Source organism: Leptonychotes weddellii, chromosome X (assembly GCF_054177405.1).
Source record: "Leptonychotes weddellii isolate Sample4059 chromosome X, ASM5417740v2, whole genome shotgun sequence".
NCBI lineage: Eukaryota > Metazoa > Chordata > Mammalia > Carnivora > Phocidae > Leptonychotes > Leptonychotes weddellii.
Window position 1 is genome coordinate 14,177,939 of NC_138385.1, and position 23,627 is coordinate 14,201,565.

At 41.5% G+C, this 23,627-nt stretch overlaps 1 protein-coding gene across 4 annotated transcripts; it reads left to right on the forward strand.

The window, feature by feature from the left end:
• The first annotated feature begins 75 nt into the window (after positions 1-75).
• PABIR2 (PABIR family member 2) lies at positions 76-22,928 on the forward strand. 4 transcript variants are annotated; one of them, XM_081808216.1, is made up of 10 exons: positions 76-1,207; positions 3,368-3,446; positions 8,406-8,462; positions 8,771-8,814; positions 8,899-8,953; positions 9,223-9,324; positions 9,834-9,919; positions 10,440-10,501; positions 12,916-13,012; positions 20,130-22,928. In XM_081808216.1, exons 1-10 carry the CDS (start codon positions 1,110-1,112, stop codon positions 20,272-20,274), a joined length of 825 nt encoding a protein of 274 aa, XP_081664342.1. In that variant the 5' UTR covers positions 76-1,109; the 3' UTR covers positions 20,275-22,928. The 4 variants fall into 4 exon arrangements, with proteins under 4 accessions (XP_081664342.1, XP_081664341.1, XP_081664344.1 ...); XM_081808215.1 differs by having other exon boundaries at positions 80-1,207; positions 10,437-10,501; XM_081808218.1 differs by having other exon boundaries at positions 81-1,207; positions 21,105-22,928.
• The last annotated feature ends 699 nt before the right edge of the window (positions 22,929-23,627 follow it).

A 23,627-nucleotide genomic window follows, 5' to 3' on the forward strand; every position in this document is an offset into this window, starting at 1 on the left:
CGCTCCTCCCCTTTGGAGGAGGTTTGCGGGGCGGGGCTCCCACGCATGCTCCGTGCCCGCGGGCTCATTGGCGCGGCCGCCGGGCGCGTGCGCAGGACCCGATGGGTGCCCGGACGCGGAAGACCTGGCACCGCGGAGGTTCCCGCTTCTGAAGCGTGGGAGGCGGAAGAGGCGGCAGGTTGTAGATTTTGGTCTTGGCCCCAAGGGGTTCCCCCGGGCCATTAGAACCCAAGAGAGGAAGAGGAGGCACCGCGGCGGCGGCTGAGGGGCCGAACCCCCCACCTGTCCCCCAGGCGGGGTGGGGGGGTAGGGAGGGGAGAAGCACCCCTCACAGGGCTGAGGAGCCTTCGGGACCGGGTCCTAGAGCATGGGGGGCTGGACCGGGTCCCCGAGCATGGGGAGCTGGAGCCGTCGAGGCCACCCGGCCGGGCCCTGCCCGACTGTCAGCTTTTCGGTGCTAGCGCTGCCCGGGCAGCTGCGGTGTTTCTAGCCCGGCCCCGCTTGAGGTCGTCGGCCGAAAGATAGCAACATGAGTTCCGCCGCTGCCTAGTTTCCTCCCCCTCCTCTTCTCCCTCTGTCCGCTTCCTTCTCCTTCCTCTCTCCTCTTCCCCATACCTCGTCTTTTTCTTTCCCTCTCTCGTGTTCCTCTTTTCCCTCCACCCTGCCCTCCTCCTCCCCCTCGGTCCTCCTCCTTTCCCCCATCTTCTTCCTTTCCCGATCCTGTCCTTTTACCCTCTCTGTTTTCCTGCTTTTCCATCTATCCGCTTTTCCTGCCTCTTGCTCTTTTTCCCTCCATTCCTCTTTCCTCCATCCTCTTCCTTTATTCTGTCACCGTCCACCACCACCACCACCTCCCTCTCCACTACCACCCCCCCCCTCCTCCCCTCACTCACTGTCATCCTCCCTTCCTCATCCTCATCCTCGTTCCCTCCTCCTCCTCTCCTGCTTTTCTCCGCCCCTCAGCCCCCGCCCCCAAGCCTCCGCCCCTTAGCCCCCGCCCCCAGCTGCCAGTCCCCAGCAGCTCAGTCCTGCAGTGAGAGTCTTGGGAGTCCATAGCTAAGCACCAGGAGCTGAGCACTGTCCGCTGTGCCTGCCTGCAAGTCTCCGACATGGCTCAGGAGAAAATGGAGCTGGACTTTGAGCCTGATGCATCTGATGGGGGCACCCTGAGGAGATCCAGCAGCGCTCCCCTGATCCATGGGCTCAGGTGAGGCGGGCTGGGGACGATGAAGTACGGGTATGGGGTTCAGGGGCTCCTCGACCCCCTGCAAGCAATCTTCTTTCCCTAAAGTGAGAGTTGGCGCTCGTTTGGGTTTTCTAAACTGAGGGGGTGGGGACTTGTTTGCTTGACACAGTGACTTGGGTCCCAAGGTGGAGTGAAAGTTTGACCCCAAACTCTGGGAACTGTGGGAAAAATGGGGCCCTCTTTACCTGGGGCTCTCTTGGCCCACTCTGAAAGGATCTACAAGAAGCTTCTGGCTCTTCTAACAGGTTGCTTGCCCTGCCTAATTTACACCACTGAATGTCAGACTGAAGCCCCTGGAACTAGACTTGCAACTTGACACCTGTCTTTAAGAGCTGCTATTTCTAAGCTTAGTTTAGGAACCCTGGCATTAACAGAGCATTTACTTTAATAAATCACAATTTATCTAATAACTTGTAATCAAGTGGCATGTTCATGACACATTAAGTGATTTGGATTTGTCGTAATGTTTTCAGATCCTAAAACAGCCAGAAATGCATTCCAGTGAATAAAAAAAGGAAGGGTGTCGTGTAGCTTAGGTCAGTGAAAATACAGGTTTTAGAAAACAATGGAAAAAATCAACCCTTGAATTTTAGTGGTAGGGTCTTGTATTTTCATGTGAATAAGTCACCAGAGGGTCTATTTTAAGGTAGAATCTTACGAAAGTGAAGGTTAGGTTGGCAGACCTCCTGAGCCTATTACATTTCACTCTTCTAAGTAGACAATTCATCTTAGTAGAGAGCTAATTTGCGAGACCCTGTAGAAATGGAATTAGTCCAAAAAAGGGGATGGGAGTAGAATTAGCCAAAATCATTAATCAAGCACAGTGAAGGCAAAGAAATAGGTAATCCTTGTCTATCAAACTGATTATAATATCTGTATTTTGGGGGAAAATGGAATTAACTCATTTTCTTTTATTAAATTTTGAAACTGAGGGAATGATGGAGTGACTGCTTTCCTAATGCTGTCTTCAGCTCTACATTTATTTTTTGATTCTGTAGGAATAAATCAGTCTTTTGGGGTTGTCTTTTTAAATCTGGTAAGCAAGCAATTGCTAGGGACTAGGGGCAATCCTGCTGACCTGCATTTAGACTGTTGTAGAAATAACACACTGTTTTTTGAATCAGGAATCAAGTGATTACTTGCAGGGTAGTATGATGTGACAGAAGAAGGGCTGAGGAGACTAGACCTAGTCCCAATATTTCTCCCTAACTGTGATCATGAATGAATCAGTTAGCCTTTCTGAGTGTCTGTTTTCTCATTTGAAACTTAGGAGAGCTGAATTAGGTGATCTCAGTGGTCCCTTGAAGCCCAATTCAGTTCAGTCCTGAAAATCTTTCTTGACTTCTTATCATGGGCATGGCACTCTGCTAGGCACTGCAGGGATGTTATACAAAGAGGATCAAAAGGCCTTGACCACGGAGTTTAATAAGACACACGCACACTTTTCTGTAATAAAAGGTAAAGTCGGTGTCTCAAGCATCTCCTTTCCCATTGCGCTCTTTGGACTCAAAGGAGGGAATGATTGCATTCAGTTTGCGGATTGAAGAGAGGCCTCACGGAGTGTATTGCATCGAAATGGGGGCTCAAGGAGAGAGAGGATTTGGGCTGATGGTGGTGGGAGGGAGGACACTAGAGGCAGAAGAGGCAACAGGAGCAAAACTCCAGGCATGTTTATTTAGTTGCACAGCAGGTTCATGGGCAGAACACGTATTTAGGGCAATAGTGGGAGATGTGCTGTAGAACAGGGCTTCCCCAGCCCTTCTCACCATCATGGCACACACAGAAAGCAGTAACATGTTTGGGTCCTCTGGGGTAAACAGATGAGGCTGCTCATGTCTGGTGGGAACCGGTTTGGGGGCGTGAGCTCTGACCAGAAGCAGCTGGAGGCAACCAGTCTGGAGCTCCGCCCCATACCTCTCCTAGCCGCCCCCCAACCACTGAGGAGATCAGTATCTGGGCAAACCTGTGATCCACAGCACATCACCACGGAAGCTCTGAAGAGGTCGGTGAGGAGTTTATCCATTGTACAAAATGAGGAGCCATGGAAGATTTCATTGTTGACTAGAGAGTTGATGGATATCTAATGAGAAGACATTAACAATTTTATTTTTATTTTTTTAGTGACCTTTCACAGGTTTTTCAACCTTATACCTTTAGAACTCGGAGGAATAGTACAACGATTATGAGCCGTCATAGCCTGGTAAGTATAGAAGTAAGTATTTTTAGTGGCATGGATTGGGGAAAACTCTTTCAAACGTAGTTACTCGCTCTTAAGATGATGTGCTGTGCACCATTGTTCACAAAAGAAAAAAAACATTTTACCTCCCTTGCTCATGCTGTGGCCATTTTCAGCTTTTGGTGCCAAAAAAGAGATCTGGTTAAAGTTTTTTCCTGGCTGTGGGACTTCGTATTTTTAAAAACTACTCATTGTTTTTTTGTCACTACTTGCATCATGGTTATGAGGTAAGTCAGGATTAACTTCTAAATATAGCTGAGAAAAGTGGTCTTTATTTGTCCTAGGAAGCAAAAATCATTTAGACTGTAGCAGAGTATTTATTTCTGACACATATCTGTTGGACAATGTTATTTATCCACAGTAAGATCTCCTTTATAATGCTTGTATTTATATTCCCGGTAGAGTCGCTAATAGTGACTGTTTTGTACAGCCAGAGCTGTCAGGGATCACCTTATTAGTTGGTCGCATTGGGAGAAATTATGATGAGGTTTTTTATATAGTAGCACTTCACATGCGGGGCCCACTTATCCAGTAGCTGCAGCGCTCTGGAAGATATCTGAGATGTAAGCAAACAGACCTCTGAATGGCTGCGCTTGATTTCCATAGTCTGTGCACAAAGGTTCATCAGTTTATTTATAGGGAGCCTCTCTGACCTCTGAATCATCTAAAATTTATGCACAATTATAATAAGCTTCCAACTCGGTAGTGTGGAGAAAGAGCAAATCAGAAGAGGTACATTCGGGTTTAAGGTATACTAATAGCTGCTAGCAAGGGAGGAGAGGGAAAAACTGAAAAGCAGAAAGAGGCTTTTAAAAAATTAGTCCGTGGCTTAGTACAAGGGCTAAGAACCCGTTAATAGACCCTGAGGGTCTTGCTGGCATAGAACTGTAAAATACTTGATGTTCTTAAAGATACCTGGGTCATTAACCTTTTCTTAAATTATAGTAGTACCTATGCTTCTATGGTATTCTACATGTTACAGAGTCCTTTCACACTTGGCATTCTCATAGCAACCCGTGTGAAGTAGGCAGGACAAAAGATGTTTTTCCCAGTTAAAAGAGGCAGCAGCTAAGACTCAGCTGATAGAAGCGACTTGCTTAGAATCACATAATTGGTAAGCGGCAGGGCTGGGATTAGAATAGAGATATGCCAGGGCCATTCTGTTTGGTAAAATCTGTTTAAGAAAGTGGGGGGGAGATACAACACTTTCAAGAAAGATTTCCAGCTGAAGTGGCTAAAAATACTTAAAGGGGAAAATGTTCGCTATCTGGAGTTTTGATTCACATCACCTTCCCTGAGGATGCTGGAAAGTAGAATTTAATTTTGCTGTGTATATGAAAAATGTTTCCACTTGTTACACAGCTATGTTCCTGATATCAGTAGTAGGAAAAAAAAAGGGAAAATGAATTTGCCTCTTTACACTTGACTGTTGCTCTTTTCTAAGATGCGAAGATTCTTGTCCACTCTGTCTAGGCTCATCTCTCCCTACCCCCTGACAAATACCTTTTTCTCTGGCTGCACTAAATACCTAGTTTGCTGGAGGAGCCATGTTGATTCACTGCTCTTTGTTGATCCTTATGTTGTCTTTCCCTCCATCCCCTTCTCCTCTTGATTCCTGGTTCGGGAAGCCTTCTGCAGCACCCTTTGGGTACTTCTGTCGCCACTGATTACACCTTATCTGTTATATCACAGTGTCCTCTATAAATCTTTTTTTTTAAAGATTTTATTTATTTATTTGACAGAGCGAGAGTGCACGCGAGAGCACAAGAGGAGGGGGAGCGGCAGGGAGAGGGGGAAGCAGACTTCCCCGCTGAGCAGGGGGCCTGATGGGGGGCTCGATCCCAAGACCCTGAGATCATGACCTGAGCCAAAGGCAGACGCTTAACCCACTGAGCCACCCAGGCGCCCCCTCTGTAAATCTTTAAATACACTTCCCTGTGTCTGCTGCCAAAAGCAAGGGGAGGAACAAAATGGAAAGGAGGGGATTGGCACAAGAAGACGTGCAGAGGTCGTTTCTTCATGATTTGACAACAGATTAGGTGTAAATGCAGGGCGTAGGAGGACACCAGGGGACTGAACTTTTATTTCTTAGTGACCAGGGGAAAAATGTTGTCTATATTACGAGTAGGGAAATGTCAAGGAATTGGTCATTTGAGGGGCCAGGAGAGAAATTCTTCCTGGGCATTTTGGGCTCAAGGTGCCGCTTGCTTTGTGCTGTTCTCCAAAGCAATATTCTAGTTTGGAAAAAAATTTTTTGCGGGCTTCCTCCACCTTTCACTTTTGCCAGATGACCCTTCTCTGTTCACAGAGCTTGCAGACGGCCATCTTGTATACGTGTCGGCTTTCTTCTGAAAATGTCTTTACCTCCACATGTGGCGCTGTGTCCTAATGATTCCTAGGTTTTCTGAGTCTCCTGTCTCTTTGCTCGGTCTGTTGTCTTCCCTCTAGTCCCTTCCTCCCTGGCTTTTTTGCTCCCACTTTCTTCTGACTCACATATCTAATAATCTGGAACACAGACTTGTCTTTTTTCATTGGTCTCTCTTTCCCTGTTTTCCTTCCACCCCTCTGAGCTTTCACAGAGCTTAATCCACACCATACTGCCTCTAATTCCTTGTCTCCTAGTTTCTTGCCATCTACTCAGCCTGTTTGTGATCTCACTACCTCTATCACCATACTATTAAAAAACTGTTCTCAGGGGTGTCTGGGTGGCTCAGTCAGTGAAGCCTCTGCCTTCGGCTCAGGTCATGATCCCAGGGTCCTGGGATCGAGCCCCGCGTCAGGCTTCCTGCTCAGTGAAGAGCCTGTTTCTCCCTCTCCCTCTGCCCACCCACTACTCGTGCTCTCTCTCTTTCTCTCTCTCACTCACTCGCTTGCTCTATCTCAAATAAATAAAATCTTTAAAAAAAAAACACCAAACTGTCTTGGAGGGGCGCCTGTGGCTCAGTCGGTTAAGCGTCTGACTCTTGATTTCAGCTCAGGTCATGTTCTTGGGGTCCTGGGATCGAGCCCTGCTCAGGCTCTGCGCTCAGTGCAGAGCTGGCTTCTCCCTCTCCTTCTGCTCCTCCTCCTGCTCGCGTGCTCTCTCTCTCTCAAATAAATAAATAAAATCTTTAAAAAAACCTGTTCTTGCAAAAGTCACCAGTGCCCACTTGATGCCAGTGGCAGGGGCCTCTCTTCTTACCCCACTTGAGCTCTTTGCTTCACTTAACACCACTAACCAGCACCCTCCTTGACGTGCTTGGCTTTTTTTCTCAGCCTGTACATTAACGCTTGTTTCCAGTACTAGACACAGCATTGTTCTTCCCTGTGCCCCTTTTGGGTCTTCTTTCCAGTTCTGCCTACGTTGACAAGTTGTGCATCATATAGATGAAGCATCTAAATTTCTGACTTTCTCTGCCATCAGCTTTTTGCAATCTTTGGCTTTCCTGATGATTTCGCGGCCTCTAGGGTTTCTTTTGTTCTCTGATGGACACATCCATGCTCTCTTCCATGGTATCCTGTTAGTCTTTCCTGCCTTATTTACTTGCCTAGTAGCTTAGTGTTTTTCTTTTTTTAAAAAAAGATTTATTTATTTACTTGAGAGAGCGAGCGAGAGAGAGCGCGCACCATTGGGGGTAGGGGGCAGAGGCAGAGGGAGAGAGAGAATCACAAGCAGACTCCCGGCTGCGCACGGAGCCTGACTTGGGGCTCGATCCCAGGATCCCAAGATCATGACCTGAGCCGAAACCAAGAGTTGGCTGCTTAACCGACTGCGCCACCCAGGCACCCCGCTTAGTGTTTTTCAAATGACCTTTATTAAGAGTTGACCAGTAAACATATATTAGTTTTCTAGTAGAAAAAAAAAAAACTTTAAGAGGATTTTATTCGTAAAGTTTTTCTGTTTTCAGAGCCCAGGAGAGGAAAAAGTAAGAGGAAGGGGTGGGTACTGAAGAGATATCCTTTGAGGTAAAAATCACATTTTAGTGTGTAACTTTAAAAAATTTCACCCAGATTAGCTTTTGCCTAAAAAACTTGGAGTAGTTTATTACCATTTTATACTACTCGCTACATTAGGATTTTTAGACATTTTAATAGGATAGGGCCTCTTGTAACAAGATCGTTGTCTTACTTGGTTTTACAGCACTACAGATTTATTTGCACTTAATTAGGGAATAAGTAGCAGTTGTTTACATTATGGCTGTTAGAACCCTGTAAGAGCTGTTGAGATGAATTGTACCTTTCATCTTGTGATCAGATTGTGATTATTTTGAGGGAACATAATTTGCCCCCCCCAAATCATTTTAGCTTTGTGTTGTCAAAAAATGATGATCTAAGGGAAAGCAGCAGTTATCTGAAAAACACATTGCCTTCCACATTGAATTTTCTTAACTAGTAAGTAGGGTTTGCGGTGATAGTGGTAGTGGCCAAATTTTATAATTGATTTAGATCACACAAGCAAAATCTTCTGATTGCAGTTTTAAAGTGTTTTTGATCAACCCTAATCATAGACGGAATATTATACTGGGCTTCTGAGCCTTCCTCCATTGGTGCATTGGTGTCAAAATGACTAGAATCAGTTTTTTTCTTTCCCTTCTTACCTAGTTCCTTATTTTAGATAAGTGGGGTAATGGATATTTCCAAGGCCTGGAATCTTTTTTTTTTTTTTTTTTTTTTACGTAAATGTACACAGCCCTGCATTCATTTGGGAAAAGTGTTAAAGTCAGTGCCTGTCTAGTGACAGATGGTGCTTTGAGGTTGGACACCTGGTGTACTTTCCAAAGACTGAATGTCCTGCCTCTAGTGTGTTAATGTTCAGTGATCTAAAGAGCTACATCTCTGAGAAGAATATGAAATCTTATCTGGGAGGAGGTTGGACACTGGGACTGACAGCAGACTGCTGCTTTGTGATTCAGAAAATAGTAAATGTTTACTTTTCCTTTCCAGTTGCTGTCCTCCTCGCCTAACCGTGTTCCTAGCAGCAGACTGCATCAGATCAGAAGGGTAAATTTTATTTCCTAGCTCAGAGCTACAATTGTCTGAATTGTCCACTTTGCTTTTATTTTTATTCTGAAGATTTATCTATTAAACATGAGTCAGGCTGCCACTCTGGGTAGCCACAGACAGCTGGAAATTCTTCCGAGTGTGCAGGTAAAACACAGACGTGCCAGGGGTGACAGTCTTAGAATGTTCTGCTTGCGCTGTGATGATGTCAAAGAAGGCAGAAAAAAAAAGTCTTTTAAAATTTTCTTTGAAGTAGAGAACCGTGTGGATGTGGATACTGTGTTTTCAGCACATGTTTATCTTTGCAGGAGGAAGGCATGGATATGATGAACAGGGAAACTGCACACGAACGGTTAGTGCTTCATAAGAACAGGGCCTAGCTGGTTGTATGTCTTGTTCCTGAGCACTGATGGCCTTTCATTTCTGTTTGTTTTAGGGAAGTGCAGACCGCAATGCAGATAAGCCAATCATGGGATGAGAGCTTGAGCCTGGTAATGTTAATCCCATGTTGACTTGTTTTTTAATTTTCTGGAAACCTTTATGTTGTTCATTGGCTTCATTAATTTTTTCATACCGTTTTGTCCACCCCTGTTTCCAAATTTGTATTCGTTTTTGATCTCTGCTTTTCCACCAGAACGTGAGATTGCAACTTTTTAGAGTCTGTACATTTCTATTCTAAAAATGTAGGCATGCTTGAGTAGTAAAGAGCTGTGATGTGCTGGATTGTGAATTATGAGGAAATAACACTTTATGTTTACAGAGTGACAGCGATTTTGAGAAGCCGGAGAAACTATATTCTCCAAAAAGGATTGACTTCACTCCAGTTTCTCCGGCACCATCACCCACCAGAGGATTTGGAAAGGTAGGCTCATTGACAAGATGCTAACTCTCTTTTCACACACTGAGCTCTTTACTCTCTAAAATACACACACACACACACACACACACACACACAGCCTCATTTGTGAAGAATCCGATGACTAGAAGGAAAATTAATGAAAGTCAGTGATAGTAACTTGAAAAAACGGTCTATCAATATATATATATAGGGGCGCCTGGGTGGCTCAGTTGGTTAAGCGACTGCCTTCAGCTCAGGTCATGATCCTGGAGTCCCGGGATCGAGTCCCGCATCGGGCTCCCTGCTCAGCGAGGAGCCTGCTTCTCCCTCTGGCTCTCTCTCTCTCTCTCATTCTCGCTCTCTCAAATAAATAAATAAATCTTTAAAAAAAAAAAAAATATATATATATATATATATTCTCTCATGTGTGTGTGTGCGCTAAGCAATTCTAAGGGTGTTTTTTCTATTATCATGGGAACCCTTTGAAAGCTGGAGCACTAGAACTATGTTAATATTAAATACGTTTTTTCTAGCAATGTTTTTCACCATCCTTACAAATGTTTGTGAGCAGCAGCGGGCTGCCACCAAGTCCCGTTCCTAGTCCAAGACGCTTTACCAGGTAAGTGAACCTGCCTTTCAAAAATTTGTCTCTCCTGATGAACTTTTTCCCCAAGGTTTTCTTATGGAAATTTTCAAACAGACAACAAAATTGAACACAATGAGCATCCATATAATACCTATCACCTATGTTCTACCAGTGGCATTTTACCAGATACACACACACACACACACAATATATCCTTTGTAAGGATAAGGGAAAAAATGTAAGATTGTAGAGTAGTCAAATCTAAATACCTTTTTAATAAGGTTTATCTTAGAAAAAAAAAAAAACAAAACTGTTGTAGATACCTTGTCTCATAGAATGATTTCTAAAAATAGCTTAAAATGCCGTGTTGTTTCAGATTGCCATAGGCCAGCTAAGATGTTTTGGTATTTCAGTTCCTCAGCTTATAGCAGAGGCATTTTCCATTGTTTTCTAGATGATTGTCAATTTTATTGATTTGTTTGGTGGGCTATAACGTTAATCTTGCATCTTAGAAGCACTTCACATCCTCCTGTTTGTTTATTCTCTGAAGCAGGAGGAGTCAGAGTCCAGTCAAGTGCATCAGGCCCAGTGTTCTTGGTCCTCTGAAAAGAAAAGGTAAGCATCACACTTCTGATACTAAACCTAGTTGAGCTTGAATGACAAATTAGAATTTGTCTGAAATTAGCTCAAGGCACGACTCCTTTTTTCTAAAGAAATGTGAAATATTCTTCCCAATATATGCTTTACGGATACTAAGTTTTGTAAATTAGTTATCTGATACTGTCTATGTTTTTTGCACTTCATAACTGAATCTTATTCATATATTCATATTACCAATATATATTCCAAAAATTTTGCCTCTCAGTGATCTTAATAGAAAACAGATGCAAGTTAATACGTTGCAGAAGTATGTGCTTATGTCCTAGTAAATAGGTCTCTAAACATGCTGCATATTCAGATATAAGCCACCACCAAATTATGCCTCCCAGAGAGAGACTGCCTCATATTCGAACACATAGGGTTTTTGATATGATGGGGGTGATCTTAATTACCTTATTTTGAATCACAGGGTAGTAAACTAAAATGATCTCACTCGGTGCTAGTTTCAGATGCCTGTGAGGGCCCCTGATGGAGTCTATTTTAAAAAAGCACAAAAAATTAACATAGGTTGAGTCATTCATTATTCCTGGGGCTATACCCATATGATTGCAAGTGTTGGATGTCATTTTAAACAAGAGTTTTAACCATAATTTTGAAAAAGTAGTTCAGCAAGTGGTTTCTTTGTGCAGATCACTTTTGGGGCCAGGAAACAGTCCCTCTCCTAATACTAGGTAAACAGGTGTTTGCAGCTTTGGTGGAAGCTTTCCACCGATACAGCATCATGCACAGATTCAAAAAGTACAATATTGCAGATAACTTAAAGATGGTGTGCTCTGGAAAATAGGTTTTGATATGGTGACGATGTTTGTATTTAGTGAACAAATTTTATTTTATAACCTAGTAGTCTTTTTCCTTAATGCTGCAAGGAATTATTTACAACCCTAAGAACCTTCTCAGGAGCTGTTAGGTGAAAATAACACTTGGAAATTAAAGCCATTATTATTATTGTTATTATTAATTTTGGATATGTTGCAGGAGGTTGGTGGAATGAGTACAGTTGTTTGGTTTCAAAGCTATTCCAAAATATACCAGCAGATGGAGGAATTCTTTGCTGAAAAGGGCTAAAGTCTTTTGCTAATGAGGGGTTGTTGAAAGCCAGGCAGTAGCTTTTAAAAGCTCCATATTAAAGCATGACAAAAGCAAATAAAAATATAACCTTTCCTGAGTTAGTAATTTTCAAAATAGCTCCAGAAGAAAGATAATATGAATTAATTGATAATATGAAGAAAAAAATGAAATGTTGCATTTGTTGTTGCTTGATCTTTTTCCATCAGAAGAATCTTGTACAGCTGTAAATTCACAGTTACTAATTTCCCATTGGAGCATATAGTTAGGCCCAAGAATTAGATTTTATTTAATATTCCATTTTAAAGCTCAGATAAGGAGCCTCAAAACCAAGGTATTTATGTGTTTTAAATCATAGCTTATTTGGAAAGGGGCTTTTTCTGTCTTAACAGAGGGTTTTTAGTCTTTGCACTCCTGGTGGCAAAATGCTGTTATTCCGATTGATGCAAAGTTTTTCTGCTACCTTACAGATGTTCTGAGACAGTTTATAAGATTGAGGTGGCCAGTACAACACCAATTTCGTGAATGGATTAATAATTGCTTTCAGTTACAGATGGGCATTCAAAGTTACTTTTTATTTTTTTAATTTATTTTTTTTGAAAGATTTTATTTATTTGAGAGAGAGAATGAGAGAGAGCACGAGAGGGGGGGAAGGTCAGAGGGAGAAGCAGACTCCCTGCTGAGCAAGGAGCCCGATGTGGGACTCTATCCCAGGACTCCAGGATCATGACCTGAGCCGAAGGCAGTCGCTTAACCAACTGAGCCACCCAGGCGCCCCCAAAGTTACTTTTTAAAAAGTTCATTTTCACTAAGTAGTCTAAAGCAATCTTTGATTTATACACCATTTATTAGACTACATACTTTTTAACCCATTTGACTTCAACTCAGGAAATATTCCAATATTAAAGTAATATAAAATCAATAGTCTTCACTAATTCTCAGGATAAATCATTATTCACTGTGAACTTCAGCTGTTTGGGGATTCTTTATTTCTGCTGGGGTAAGCCTTGATTCATTTTGCCCGATGCAGTCCGTGTTCTGCTCTTCTATTAAAGAACATGACTATATCCTTAGCGTGCTAAATAAGAAGGCTTTTTTTTTTTTTTTTTTTAGGGCTGCTTGCTTTTTGGTTGAGGTTATATGGACGTATATTTCTTCCACCTTAAAGCACGTGGAAAAACAGCTTTGAAGTAATGGCTTGACGAAGTATTCTGAGCTTTAGTTAAACAAAGATCATCCCATTTAAGCGCCATGCCTGTATCTGTACAATTGTTTTACGGTAGCATCATCTCTTTCTGTTTTAGGTGAAATGGAGACAGAAAGCCAGCCCAAGAGGCTCTTCCAAGGCACTACCAGTATGCTGTCTCCGGAGGCTGCGCAACTGTCTGATCTCAGTTCATGGTAAAAAATGAAATCAAATCCAAAGGATGTTAGGGTATGATCTGTTAAAAAAGAGCCACATCAAAAGTATATTGGGATCATTTGAAATAATATTCGGCTTTTTATTCATGCTCTGTAGAGGGGAAAGCTCCATGGAGGTACAGAAAATGTGAAAAAAAAAAAGATAATTTGAAAGTCATTGAGTACTCCTTTAGAAGTGTGTGTATGTTTTTGGCACCTTCACCTTCCTTCCTAACTCCTGTTAGGTCAGCCTCTCTCAGTAGGTGCTAATGGTGTGGGAGAGTGGCAACAGCTGGATGGCGTGAGAAAGAGTTTCTGGGTTGCTGTGGATAATGTGCATTGATTGTAGCTGCTCTGCTTGTGTTTGACTTATCCTTTTGACTTAGCAGAGAATACCAGCATCCTCTGAAGCATGGCATTTTCTATAGCATTTTCTGTTGTTATGAAATCTTTTTAAAATTTTTGGGGTATTCTGTCACAATCCTACCCAGGTTTTGTTTTTTTTCAGTATAAAAACAAGTGTTAGCATACACTTCCTGATTCCTGTGGTCTAGTCACATAATTTTTTTTAGCCTTACTCATCCAAGTTTAGGTATCTAACTTAAGGCCCTTAAGTGTTTTTGTGCAAAAGTTAACTTCATATACCTGAAGTTGAGTACTTGGATGCTGACATACATACTGGAAAGAAGGGGAAGGGATAGTGGCAGTGGCCAGGTAATACTTTGAAATCTTTCAGTACATATTTCTTTTGTTTTAAATATTTTTAAAATATTTTATTTATTTATTTGAGAGAGAGAGTGAGAGAGCATAAGCAGGGGGAGCAGCAGAGGGAGAAGCAGACTCCCTGTGGAGCAGGGAACCCGACGCGGGGCTCGATCCCAGGACCCTGGGATCTTGACCTGAGCTGAAGGCAGACGCTTAACCCACTGAGCCACGCTAGTGCCCCTCGGTACATTTTAAAAAAATATTTATTTATTTGACAGAGAGAGACACAGCGAGAGAGGGAACACAAGCAGGGGGAGCGGGAGAGGGAGAAGCAGGCTTCCCACCGAGCAGGGAGCCCGATGCGGGGCTCTATCCCAGGACCCTGGGATCATGACCCAAGCTGAAGGCAGACGCTTAACGACTGAGCCACCCAGGCGCCCCTCGGTACATATTTCTAATCAATTCACTGAGCACCCATGTTGTTCTAGACACAACTGTGTAGTGCCTTTCAGGACTTTTTGTTTCCTGAGTTTTATAGCTGAGGATCTTTTTTAAGAGCCCAAAAGTACATTCACTTTAAAAATAAAAGGATGGTGTCCTCTAAATGGAAGAATTGTGCACACCACTTATAAGGTATAAGGATTAGTGATTCTGTCTTTCCAGATCCCATGTTAATTGTTTTGTGTAAGATAACCTATACTTCTGGTTGACCAAGAAGTCACAGATTCTTCTAGTTTCTTAGACTCGTTGATCAGTACTGTTCTAACCTTGGAACAGATGCCTTTTAGATTGTTCTAGCTATTTTCAGCCCCACAGTCTCTCTTTTCTCTCATCTGTGTCTGTCCTCGGTAGCTCAGTGTGCTAATTTTGGTATAGAGTGCCTTTCCAGGTATGTAGATGATTGCAAAGAGAAAACTTCTAAGGCTTGTCAAGAGGACTAGCGGCTGAAACTCTATACTTAGTGGAAACTGCCTATCACTTTAATGGTAAAGTGTGTTTTAATATAGGCACATGACATTATAAATAGCTTTGCTTACCCAGTTGCTAACCAAGTAACCAAGTTAGGGAAAAGATAGGGAAGCATTTTGCCAAGCTGAAAACATACAGGGTGAAGTGATTTTTAAAAAAAAATACTGTCACACACTGACTGTACAGGAAGCCATGAAACAGGTTCAGACAAATAAAGAAAAAAGGAAAGAGAAGGGTCTGGGATTTACCAAGGGTCCTCACCCCTTGTCCAGATGTTTATTCCTCTGAACAGCAAAGCCTAAGTTGTCAGTGATGGTGGCTATGGTGAGGGTCCTATTTCTGTTGCCACTACTCCCATTCTTTCTCCTCAGAGCTGTGACTAGCTATGAGAGGCCTGGGTACCTCGACACTGGTGACCAAGGGCACTTTTGATCCATAAAGACAAAAAGCGTTGCCTCACGCTGGAAAGATTTGCTTCATTTACGGCCAGTCAGAGCAGTAACAGGCCAACGTGTGGCTCAAGTCATAGGTTAAAAAGAAATGTATTACTCCAAATTCACAAAACTAAGTGTGAAAGATATTTAAGCAATTAAACTTTAAAAGATGTTTTTGGTAAGTTTGTAGCGTCTGGACTCCAGAGGATATTAAAGCTTAAAATTGCTCTGACTTTGGGGACACCTTGTATCCTAATATTGCTGACATTTATGTCTGCCACGAAGAGATTTTAAACAGGAGTTATTCATGATCCGTAAAAATTGGATCCTGCTTTTGCAAAACCTTTTTTTCCTATCTCTGTAATGCAGTTTCATTGATCAGACATCCGTATTCTTAGAAATGGGAACAGAGACAGAGACTAGCTGTGTTCTGGTTTCTGTTGCCAAGGATAGTCAATCTACTTGATAACCAAGGAAACCATTTTAATACATTTTAGGGAGCAGAAAAGGTACCGGATCATTAGTAGATGGTATCTCATCATTTCAGTTGTCATAGTTTGTTTCCCTGCCCCACCCCACAAAGGGAAGATGGGTTTTAAAACTTTAACTTAAACTTCATATATTAGGTAACAGTCTTTAAAATCTGACATCTTGGGGCGCCTGGGTGGCTCAGTCAGTTAAGCGTCTGCCTTCGGCTCAGGTCGTGATCCCAGGGTCCTGGGATTGAGCCCCACGTCGGGCTCCCTGCCCAGAGGGAAGCCTGTTTCTCTCTCCCTCTGTCTGCTGCTCCCCTGCTTGTGCGCGCGCTCTCTCTCTCTTTCTGTCAAATAAATAATATCTTAAAAAAAGAATATATTAAAAAAAGTAAAACCTGACATCTTTGAAGTGTAAATTAAGCATGAAGTTTGAGTATATACTTATTTGGGGTTTGTGTCCAATGTGGCAACTGCTGCCCAAAGGAATAGTAGGCCCGCTCTTGATACCATATTTTTTACTAGATGAAAACTCTGAAATCTTTGCCAGCCAAATCTGGGGAACGTTGTCAAGCACAAGGCAGGAATTATGTCATTCTGCATTTAGTTCTTCCGAACCTCAAGAATTTGATCATAGCTTGGAAGTACACCTTTCCATGGCGCTTTGATTCTTTTTGTGTGTTGTGGACTCTTGTTCTGCTCCTCATTCTTATGGGAACAAGATGATCTGTTTTGAGGGCTACTAGCCATGTGGTGAAGATTAAGTGATAGTCTGTTTCTCATACAGGAAAGGAAAAGTTCTCCCATGAAATTCTTGCCCAGTGCATCAGTGTTAGTGTGACTGCTAATTTAACCTTATTATAGTTTTATTTTAACATTTTTCACTGGATTTCATTTCGTGGTTTTCACATTATTTTTAATGGTTTATGTGTCATGGCAAGAAAATTTAATCAGGAATATGTGACATGTACAAAGAATAAGATTTAATCATGATTTATTTAATAATAGAACGTATACATATACCTTGAACATGTTTAAGTGAGCAGCTTAGACATCTGTGCTGGTACTTTTAAACTCCTATCTCCAAGGTGACTATGGAAATGATTATATTTAACTGTGTGATCTTAAAAACTTAGAAGTTATGCAGAAATAGAATGTTAGATCTTTCTAAGATAAGATAGTAGAGACCAGAAAACCTACCCTATGGACCACTTTAACCCACACCAAGGGGTAGGGGATGCCACATAGTCTTAGCTTATACCAGAATCTGTGCAGGGGTTGATAGGGCTGTGTCTAATTTCTAGTGCATTTACCTGCCTGTCCTTAATCGGATAGAACCCAGTTTATTGACTGGACAAGGCACAAAGTGGCTCAACCAGATGGGTAATAGCATGAGTCACACTGGACGTCCTGATTTTATTGTTTATCATTTGAATGTTTTAATAATTCTCTTATACTTTCGCCCTTATTTTTTTTTGACTGAGGGCACTACCTTAATAGTTGTAAGTGTTTTTGATGTGTGGTTCAGATTTTGCATCAATATGTATACTCAGTGGCCAGAATGAATTAGAATTAGTTCATTTTTGATTCGTGTACTGTGTCCAACTTGAACTGTCTAGGTCCTTTGCTTTCCTTGCATTGTCTGGCTTTCAGCCATTAGTCTGAAGCCCATTAACACTTCCAACAGAGCTTCAGCTAGGAAAGGAAAAAGATAAACTCAAATTGGACCGTACTTTGTTGCTTTTAGAAAGCCTGATAGAAGGTTTAGTAATGAACGCTGTGAAAGTCACTTTTATTCAGGGACCTCTCTGTGAATAAAAAAAAAAAATCACGTAAGTCTTGCTTTACACGGATTTACCTGTAGTCTCTGCTTCCATGACCAAGTGTAGTAGTATCAGATTTTTTAGAACAGAAATTAGACTTTAGTGAAAATACTTGGTGAACGGTTTACCAAGTTCTGTATCTAAATTACACTGGCGGTTATATATAAGTATGCTATTTCACTAATAATGAACACAATTTTTCATATGTTCATATTTAATAATAGAGAAGAAATTCCTGAAAAGGAATATATGAAACGAAATGTTCAGATTTGTATTCTTTTTGTCTTGGTAACTTCTTGGTAATTTCCCTGTTAGCTTATTTCTCTTAAGGTAATCAACCATGTTACACGAGAGCTTTCTCCTCATGAGCCATGTTCTGTGTTTTTGAATGAATACAGGATTCACCTAAGCAAGCAGGTCTTGTTACAAATGGAATCTTTTAACCCAGGGCTCACCATAAGTCTGGTGGTTGGAATAAGAAAGTCTTTATTTATATTCAGATTATCTGCCGGGTGGCCAAATTTTAATCTAAGCCTGTTTCTTCCTGCCAAGTAGCACAGAGCGTGTCCTTCGGCTGCCTGGCCAATATGTGCTTTAGGAAAGTAAATTCATTTTAATATTAGTCTAGGCAAAATGCTGCAAGAGGAAAAATCACATATGTTCCAAAGGCAAATATAAAGGTCTTTTGATTTTCCAATGCCTTAGATTATCTGTGTAACTTTCTTTCAGTAGTTTGAATAATTCATATTTTAGACCTGTTTTACCATTGGGTTGAAAAAATAGCAGTGCCAGCTAAATTTTCCGAACTTCTTACTTAAAAGTGCTGTTATTAATGATGCATTTCACAGCAGTGAGCATAGAGTGGGAGTTCCGTGGACTGTACTGTTTCCATTTTTATATTTACTTTTCCGAAGTTTATTTGTATTCTGTCTCCACCTAAAAACAATCCACAGCAGAGAAGAGGGGGGAAAGCGTTACATGTCATTGAGGTGGGGGGTAGGGTATAGGGCCCAGAAACTTCCAAATGTACCATGGGTTGCTTAACACCGGAAATGTATTAACTTGGAGACCCAGAAAAGTAATCCTATTAAAGACTCCTAATATTTAGCCTCAGAGCATATTAGACCAGGGTGGGCTTTTGTAAAAGAGCTAGTGACCAGACTTCAGCTAGAACCCATATTTCCTGATTCATTATTCCTTCTCCCAATTCTACGCTTGCTTCCCTTTTCAGAATTAAAGTGTGTCTGTGTAAATCCTAAAACTGCCCAACCACCTCTCCAGCTTTGTCTCTCATTGTGTTCTCACTCTCTGTACTTAACAGCCACACTAGCCTGCTTTCGGCTCCTAAAACTACCCTTGCTTCCTCCCAAACCAGACCTAGTTAATGCCTACCCATCTTTCAGATGACAGCTCAAGTATCACTTTTGAGGAATGTGTTCCTCCCTGTTCTTCCAAATTAGATCAGGTTACGCATGTTATATGCTTGCAGAGCCCTTTGTATCTTGCTTTTATTGCTTTGATCACAAATTATATGTGTATTAGCGTGATTACTTAAAAGCCTGTGTCCCCCACTGTACTTACTGTAAAGTTCCATGAGGGCAGGGACCGTGTCTATCTTAGATGCCATTATATTTCTAAGATCTAGCATAATACTTCCTGGACTTGGCAGGTCCTTGGTAAATATTAGAATAAGTGAAGGAGTGAATTCAGGCCAGATATAGAGCATAGCACTTCCAATGTTGGACTGATGGGACTCAGAGCCAGAAAGGCAGCCTGGTGCGAAATTGTGAAGGCTCTTAATTGTGAATACTGAAGTATGAAGCCAGGTTTATGAAGCAGGCCAGATGGGTGGTCGGCAGCCACGAGAGCCTGGGCTGGATGGGTAAGGCATCCCTGGGCTGGATTCTAGAGGCTCTGATGTCCAGACTGGGAGTTTTATTGGAAGGATGGGAGCAGAAGCTAGCTGTCAGAATCAAAGAGGCCAGTGGAGGGTGAAGGTATCGGGTCTGTGGCAATAGAACATTCCTTTTAGCAGCCTAACTGGATAGTAACTGAGGGAGGCTTGCAGAGATATCAGGGACCCTTTTGGGTTCTGAAAGGAAGAGAAAAGGAAACTGTCAACTTCATCAAATGAGAAGAATAAGAAAGACAAAGAGTGCAGGGAGAAATTAGAAAAAAAAATTGTGTTTGAATCGAAGGCATCTTGCGAAGGGGGAAGCGGTCAAATCTAGGGTAGTTGAGCGACCATGTTCTGGAGTAGAGGAACCATGAAGCAGTGAACTTGCTAGAGTACTTCAGATGATGCAGGGTACCTCAGTGAGTAGCCAGTCCTCTTACTCGAAGGCTGACGGGGAGGAAAGAAGCGAAATCTCAGGATAGCAGTGTCTTGAGCTGAAGGTAAGGGAACTCCCTCACCAAAGTCACGACATGTCAAGAGGAGCGCTTACTCTCTGTTGGACGTTCTGGTGGCTCCAAGAGAGCCCTAAAGCGATACAGAACCTTGAGCGTCCTCCTTTGGACTTCTGTGACCTTGTTTGTGCAGGTATCTGAGTACAGTACATTATGTAGTTCATTGCTCTCGCTTATGCTTGGTATGATTTACAAATGCTCTTACCGATGTGTGAGTTCTTGAAACTGTGTTGTTGTTGCATGTTATGTTGACCTTTACCCTGATAGATGCATCTGCTTATAATTCTTTTTGCTTTGTCCTCAGTTCAGATATTTTGGATGGCAGTAGTAGCAGCAGTGCCTTATCCTCAGACTCACTGGCTAAAGGCAGCACAACCGCAGAGTCTCCAGTAGCATGCTCCAATCCATGCTCTCCGTTCATCTTGATGGATGATCTCTCACCCAAGTGACTTACCCATTTCTGATTCAGCGTCTTAACTGCTGTTCCTTGCGTAAAATGTTCAGTGAGGAACGCAGAGAACTTTGATCCATATGAGGATTAAAGTGTGACAGACTTAAAAAAAACCCCACTTTGATGCCATTCTTTTCGGCATCTCTCTCCTCTAAAAGTTCAAGTTTACAAGGGTAGCGACCTTACTCATGTCTCTTTTTGCGGATCTCATTTTGGATCTAGTGACTAAATCTCCCATACTCATTTTCGATTGCCTAGAGTACATACATATATATATATATATATATATAGACATATATATTTTGTCCTCAGTGCCTCAGAGAGCACCTGTTGTGGAGTCTATACGTTTAAGGAAAGCACTGATGTGTAGTTCTTTTTCCCAGCAGTGACACGACAGCTAAAGTTGATCAGAAATTCTCTTGCTTGAGAGATTTGTTTTGTTTTGTTTTTGTTTTGTTCTCTGTTGACTACATAGTTTCAGATCTCTTTATTTCACAATAATAGATGGATTGCTTTCGATTATATTAAATTTTTATTTTTCTGCATCAGCTTAAAGTACATCATTTTGTTTCCCTTTCCTGTTTGAGCTGCTTACTTGCCATTTCTCAGAGGGGAAGAAACACGTAGTCGCTTTCATTACTATCCATATCGCTTTGCTGGTGGAGTGTATGACGTGAGGATTGATTTTAGTGCTGAGAATGTAAATGGACTTGACAGGATGCCTGGATGACTCACCACAGGTTCTTATGCCTTAGCCACCACAGTTGATATTTTTCTCCCCAAACCTGTCGCCCGAAGGAATATATAAAATATTGTTAATGTTTCTAGGTGGTGTTATCAAGGAGAAGAAATTCCTGCCTTGACCAGATGTGTGGAGCATCTACAAATGAATGAATAATGTTATTTACACCCAAAGCACTGTGTAGAAAAGCATACATGGAGCTTGACAGCTTGTTTCGGGTGGTATTATGAGGCCTGAGGTGCCTTGGGGTACAGTGTTGTGCTGTAAAGATGGATGTCACAAGGTAGGGTAGAAAAGGGGGCTTTATGTGTCTGATTGCCACATACTGTTTCGATTGCTGCTTTTTTTTCCTGATTACTTTTCTGTTACTGGATTTGTTGGTTTTGTCGCGTGGTGAGTGCGTGCTGCTGCCGACTGTGTTTGGGTTATCGTGTTGCCACCAGAGTCCAAATCCAGTTCTTGTTGATGTTGCCTCCTAGTAAGGGCAATTTAATATCTATGGGGAAGCTTTTAGGAGCTGAAAAAAGTCAATGTTACTGTGCATTCTGCTTTTAAGAAGCTGTTTGAGCTGTGAACAGTGTACATGATAGTAAGTCTGAGGTACCGTAAGTTATTTAATTTTTAAAAGAGGAAAATCCTGCTAGAGCTATTTAAAAAAAAAAACAAAACCCGAGTGTAATCTATCGTTGTGTTATTTATTATTTAAAAATGTGTAAAAATGTCTGTTGTGCTAGGTTTCTTTCAATGTTCAGACATCGTGGTTGGATTGTCTGTGTTTAATATTGCAAATTTGCCTGCTAGGATCATAATATTCCACTTTTGAAATGAATGTAAGAAACGGAAACTCCTGCCTCTGTGTCCTTTGAAGGCCAAGATTCTTGAATTTTAATGGAAGATGATGCGCTTTGAGGGCACTCACAGAGTAGTCCTCCTGTATGGCTTGAAGGGAGATCTAGCCTCTTTGACTTACAAGAGAGCATCACTTAGCTTGCAGTAAGTAGTTCTGTCCGGCATCAGATGTGGTGTTGATTTTAAACTGTAATAACCGCCACGGTGGCCATTATTAATGGCTTGATTTCTCGTATTGCTTTCGCCTGTGCAAAGTCCAGAAGCTTTCAAGCCTAACATCAGTGTACATATTATGAAGCGTGGTCCCTAGCGTGCCATCTTAAAGAAAAATTACTTCGATGGTATTCAGTGTGTCTATTCTGTTTCTGAAAGAACCACGTTCAGGTGTTTCTGCCCATATAATGCCAAGAGATGGTTTTCTCTTTTACAGGATATTTATCCACCTTCACCCTACTGTCTTCTTTGTCTTAAAGGGATACTTTTGGCCATGATTTTTTGGCTCTAATTTAGGACTCAAAAGAAACAACCTTCGGAATGTGATGGTATTTAAATTTCTTCTTGAAATTCAGTGGTGGGTGAGAATTGGGAGAGGAAAATGAAGTTGTTACAGTAGTGTGAGAACCAGGAGACGAGATGAATCACTTCATCGTTTAAACTGAGGTTCGTTTTTATTGTTCAAATTGACTAGGAAGTTAAGTTTATGCAGGGATTGTTTTGGAATAAATAAAAGATAGAGACGCTAACCTTCAGATGAGCTTTGTTGACAGTACCCCTTTATTTTTATATAAAGTCTAATATTTGAAAAGTGGTCATTATTATAAAGTAAAATTCTCTCTTCCTATTCTAATATATCATATTTCAGGCTTCTATTTGAAAGCAAATACAAGAGATGATATGATAAGAAAATCCTATAGATGCTCTTTTTGCTTGACTAACTTATATAATCATACTCTGTTTCATGATAACTGCTTTTGGAATAAATAATAGGAAGTTTTGTGAAATGCTGACCTTGTGTATATCTTAGAATGCAAATTTAATAAAGTGTGTACACATGCATAAAATTCTGTAAAAGTTTTTCAAGTCTATCTCTTTTATCCTTATTAATTATTTTCTGCCTCCGTGTCCCAGTATCGCATGCTCTGTGTCTAATTGCAGTCAAGTTTGGAGTAAAATGATACCAGGAGCACAGAAGAATAGCTGCATTGAAGTTTGGGCTGTTTCCCAAAACAAAAAGAAACCTCTTTCCACATAATCTGTCAAACTTCCATGAGCATTTTGTAGAACTGGACAATTTAGACAGTTTTTGCCAAGGCCACACATATTTCTTATTTTCAATTTTTTTTTTCATTTTTTTACATGTTCCAAAAATATTTAGTCTTCTGAATAAGATGGGGGGTTAACAGGTAAAAAATAAAAGCCTTTTCTGCATGACTCAGGTTCTAAACACTCAATTTTCTTTTCAATGTCTTAAAAACATGAACTGGGATATTTCACACAGAAAAGTGGCAAGAATAGCACAAGGAATTCCTGTGCATCCTTCATCCAGGTTCCCTGTATGTTAACATTTCACCACATTTGCTTTATCATTCTCTCTCTCCCCCCTTCCATATGTGTAAGTACTTAAGTATTCACATATTTCTTCTGAACCAGCGGAGAAGTTACCGAAACGATACCCTATTACCCTTACCTGCTTCAGTACATTTCCTAAAGACTAATTAGGACATTCTACACAACCATATTACAACTATCAAAATCAGGAA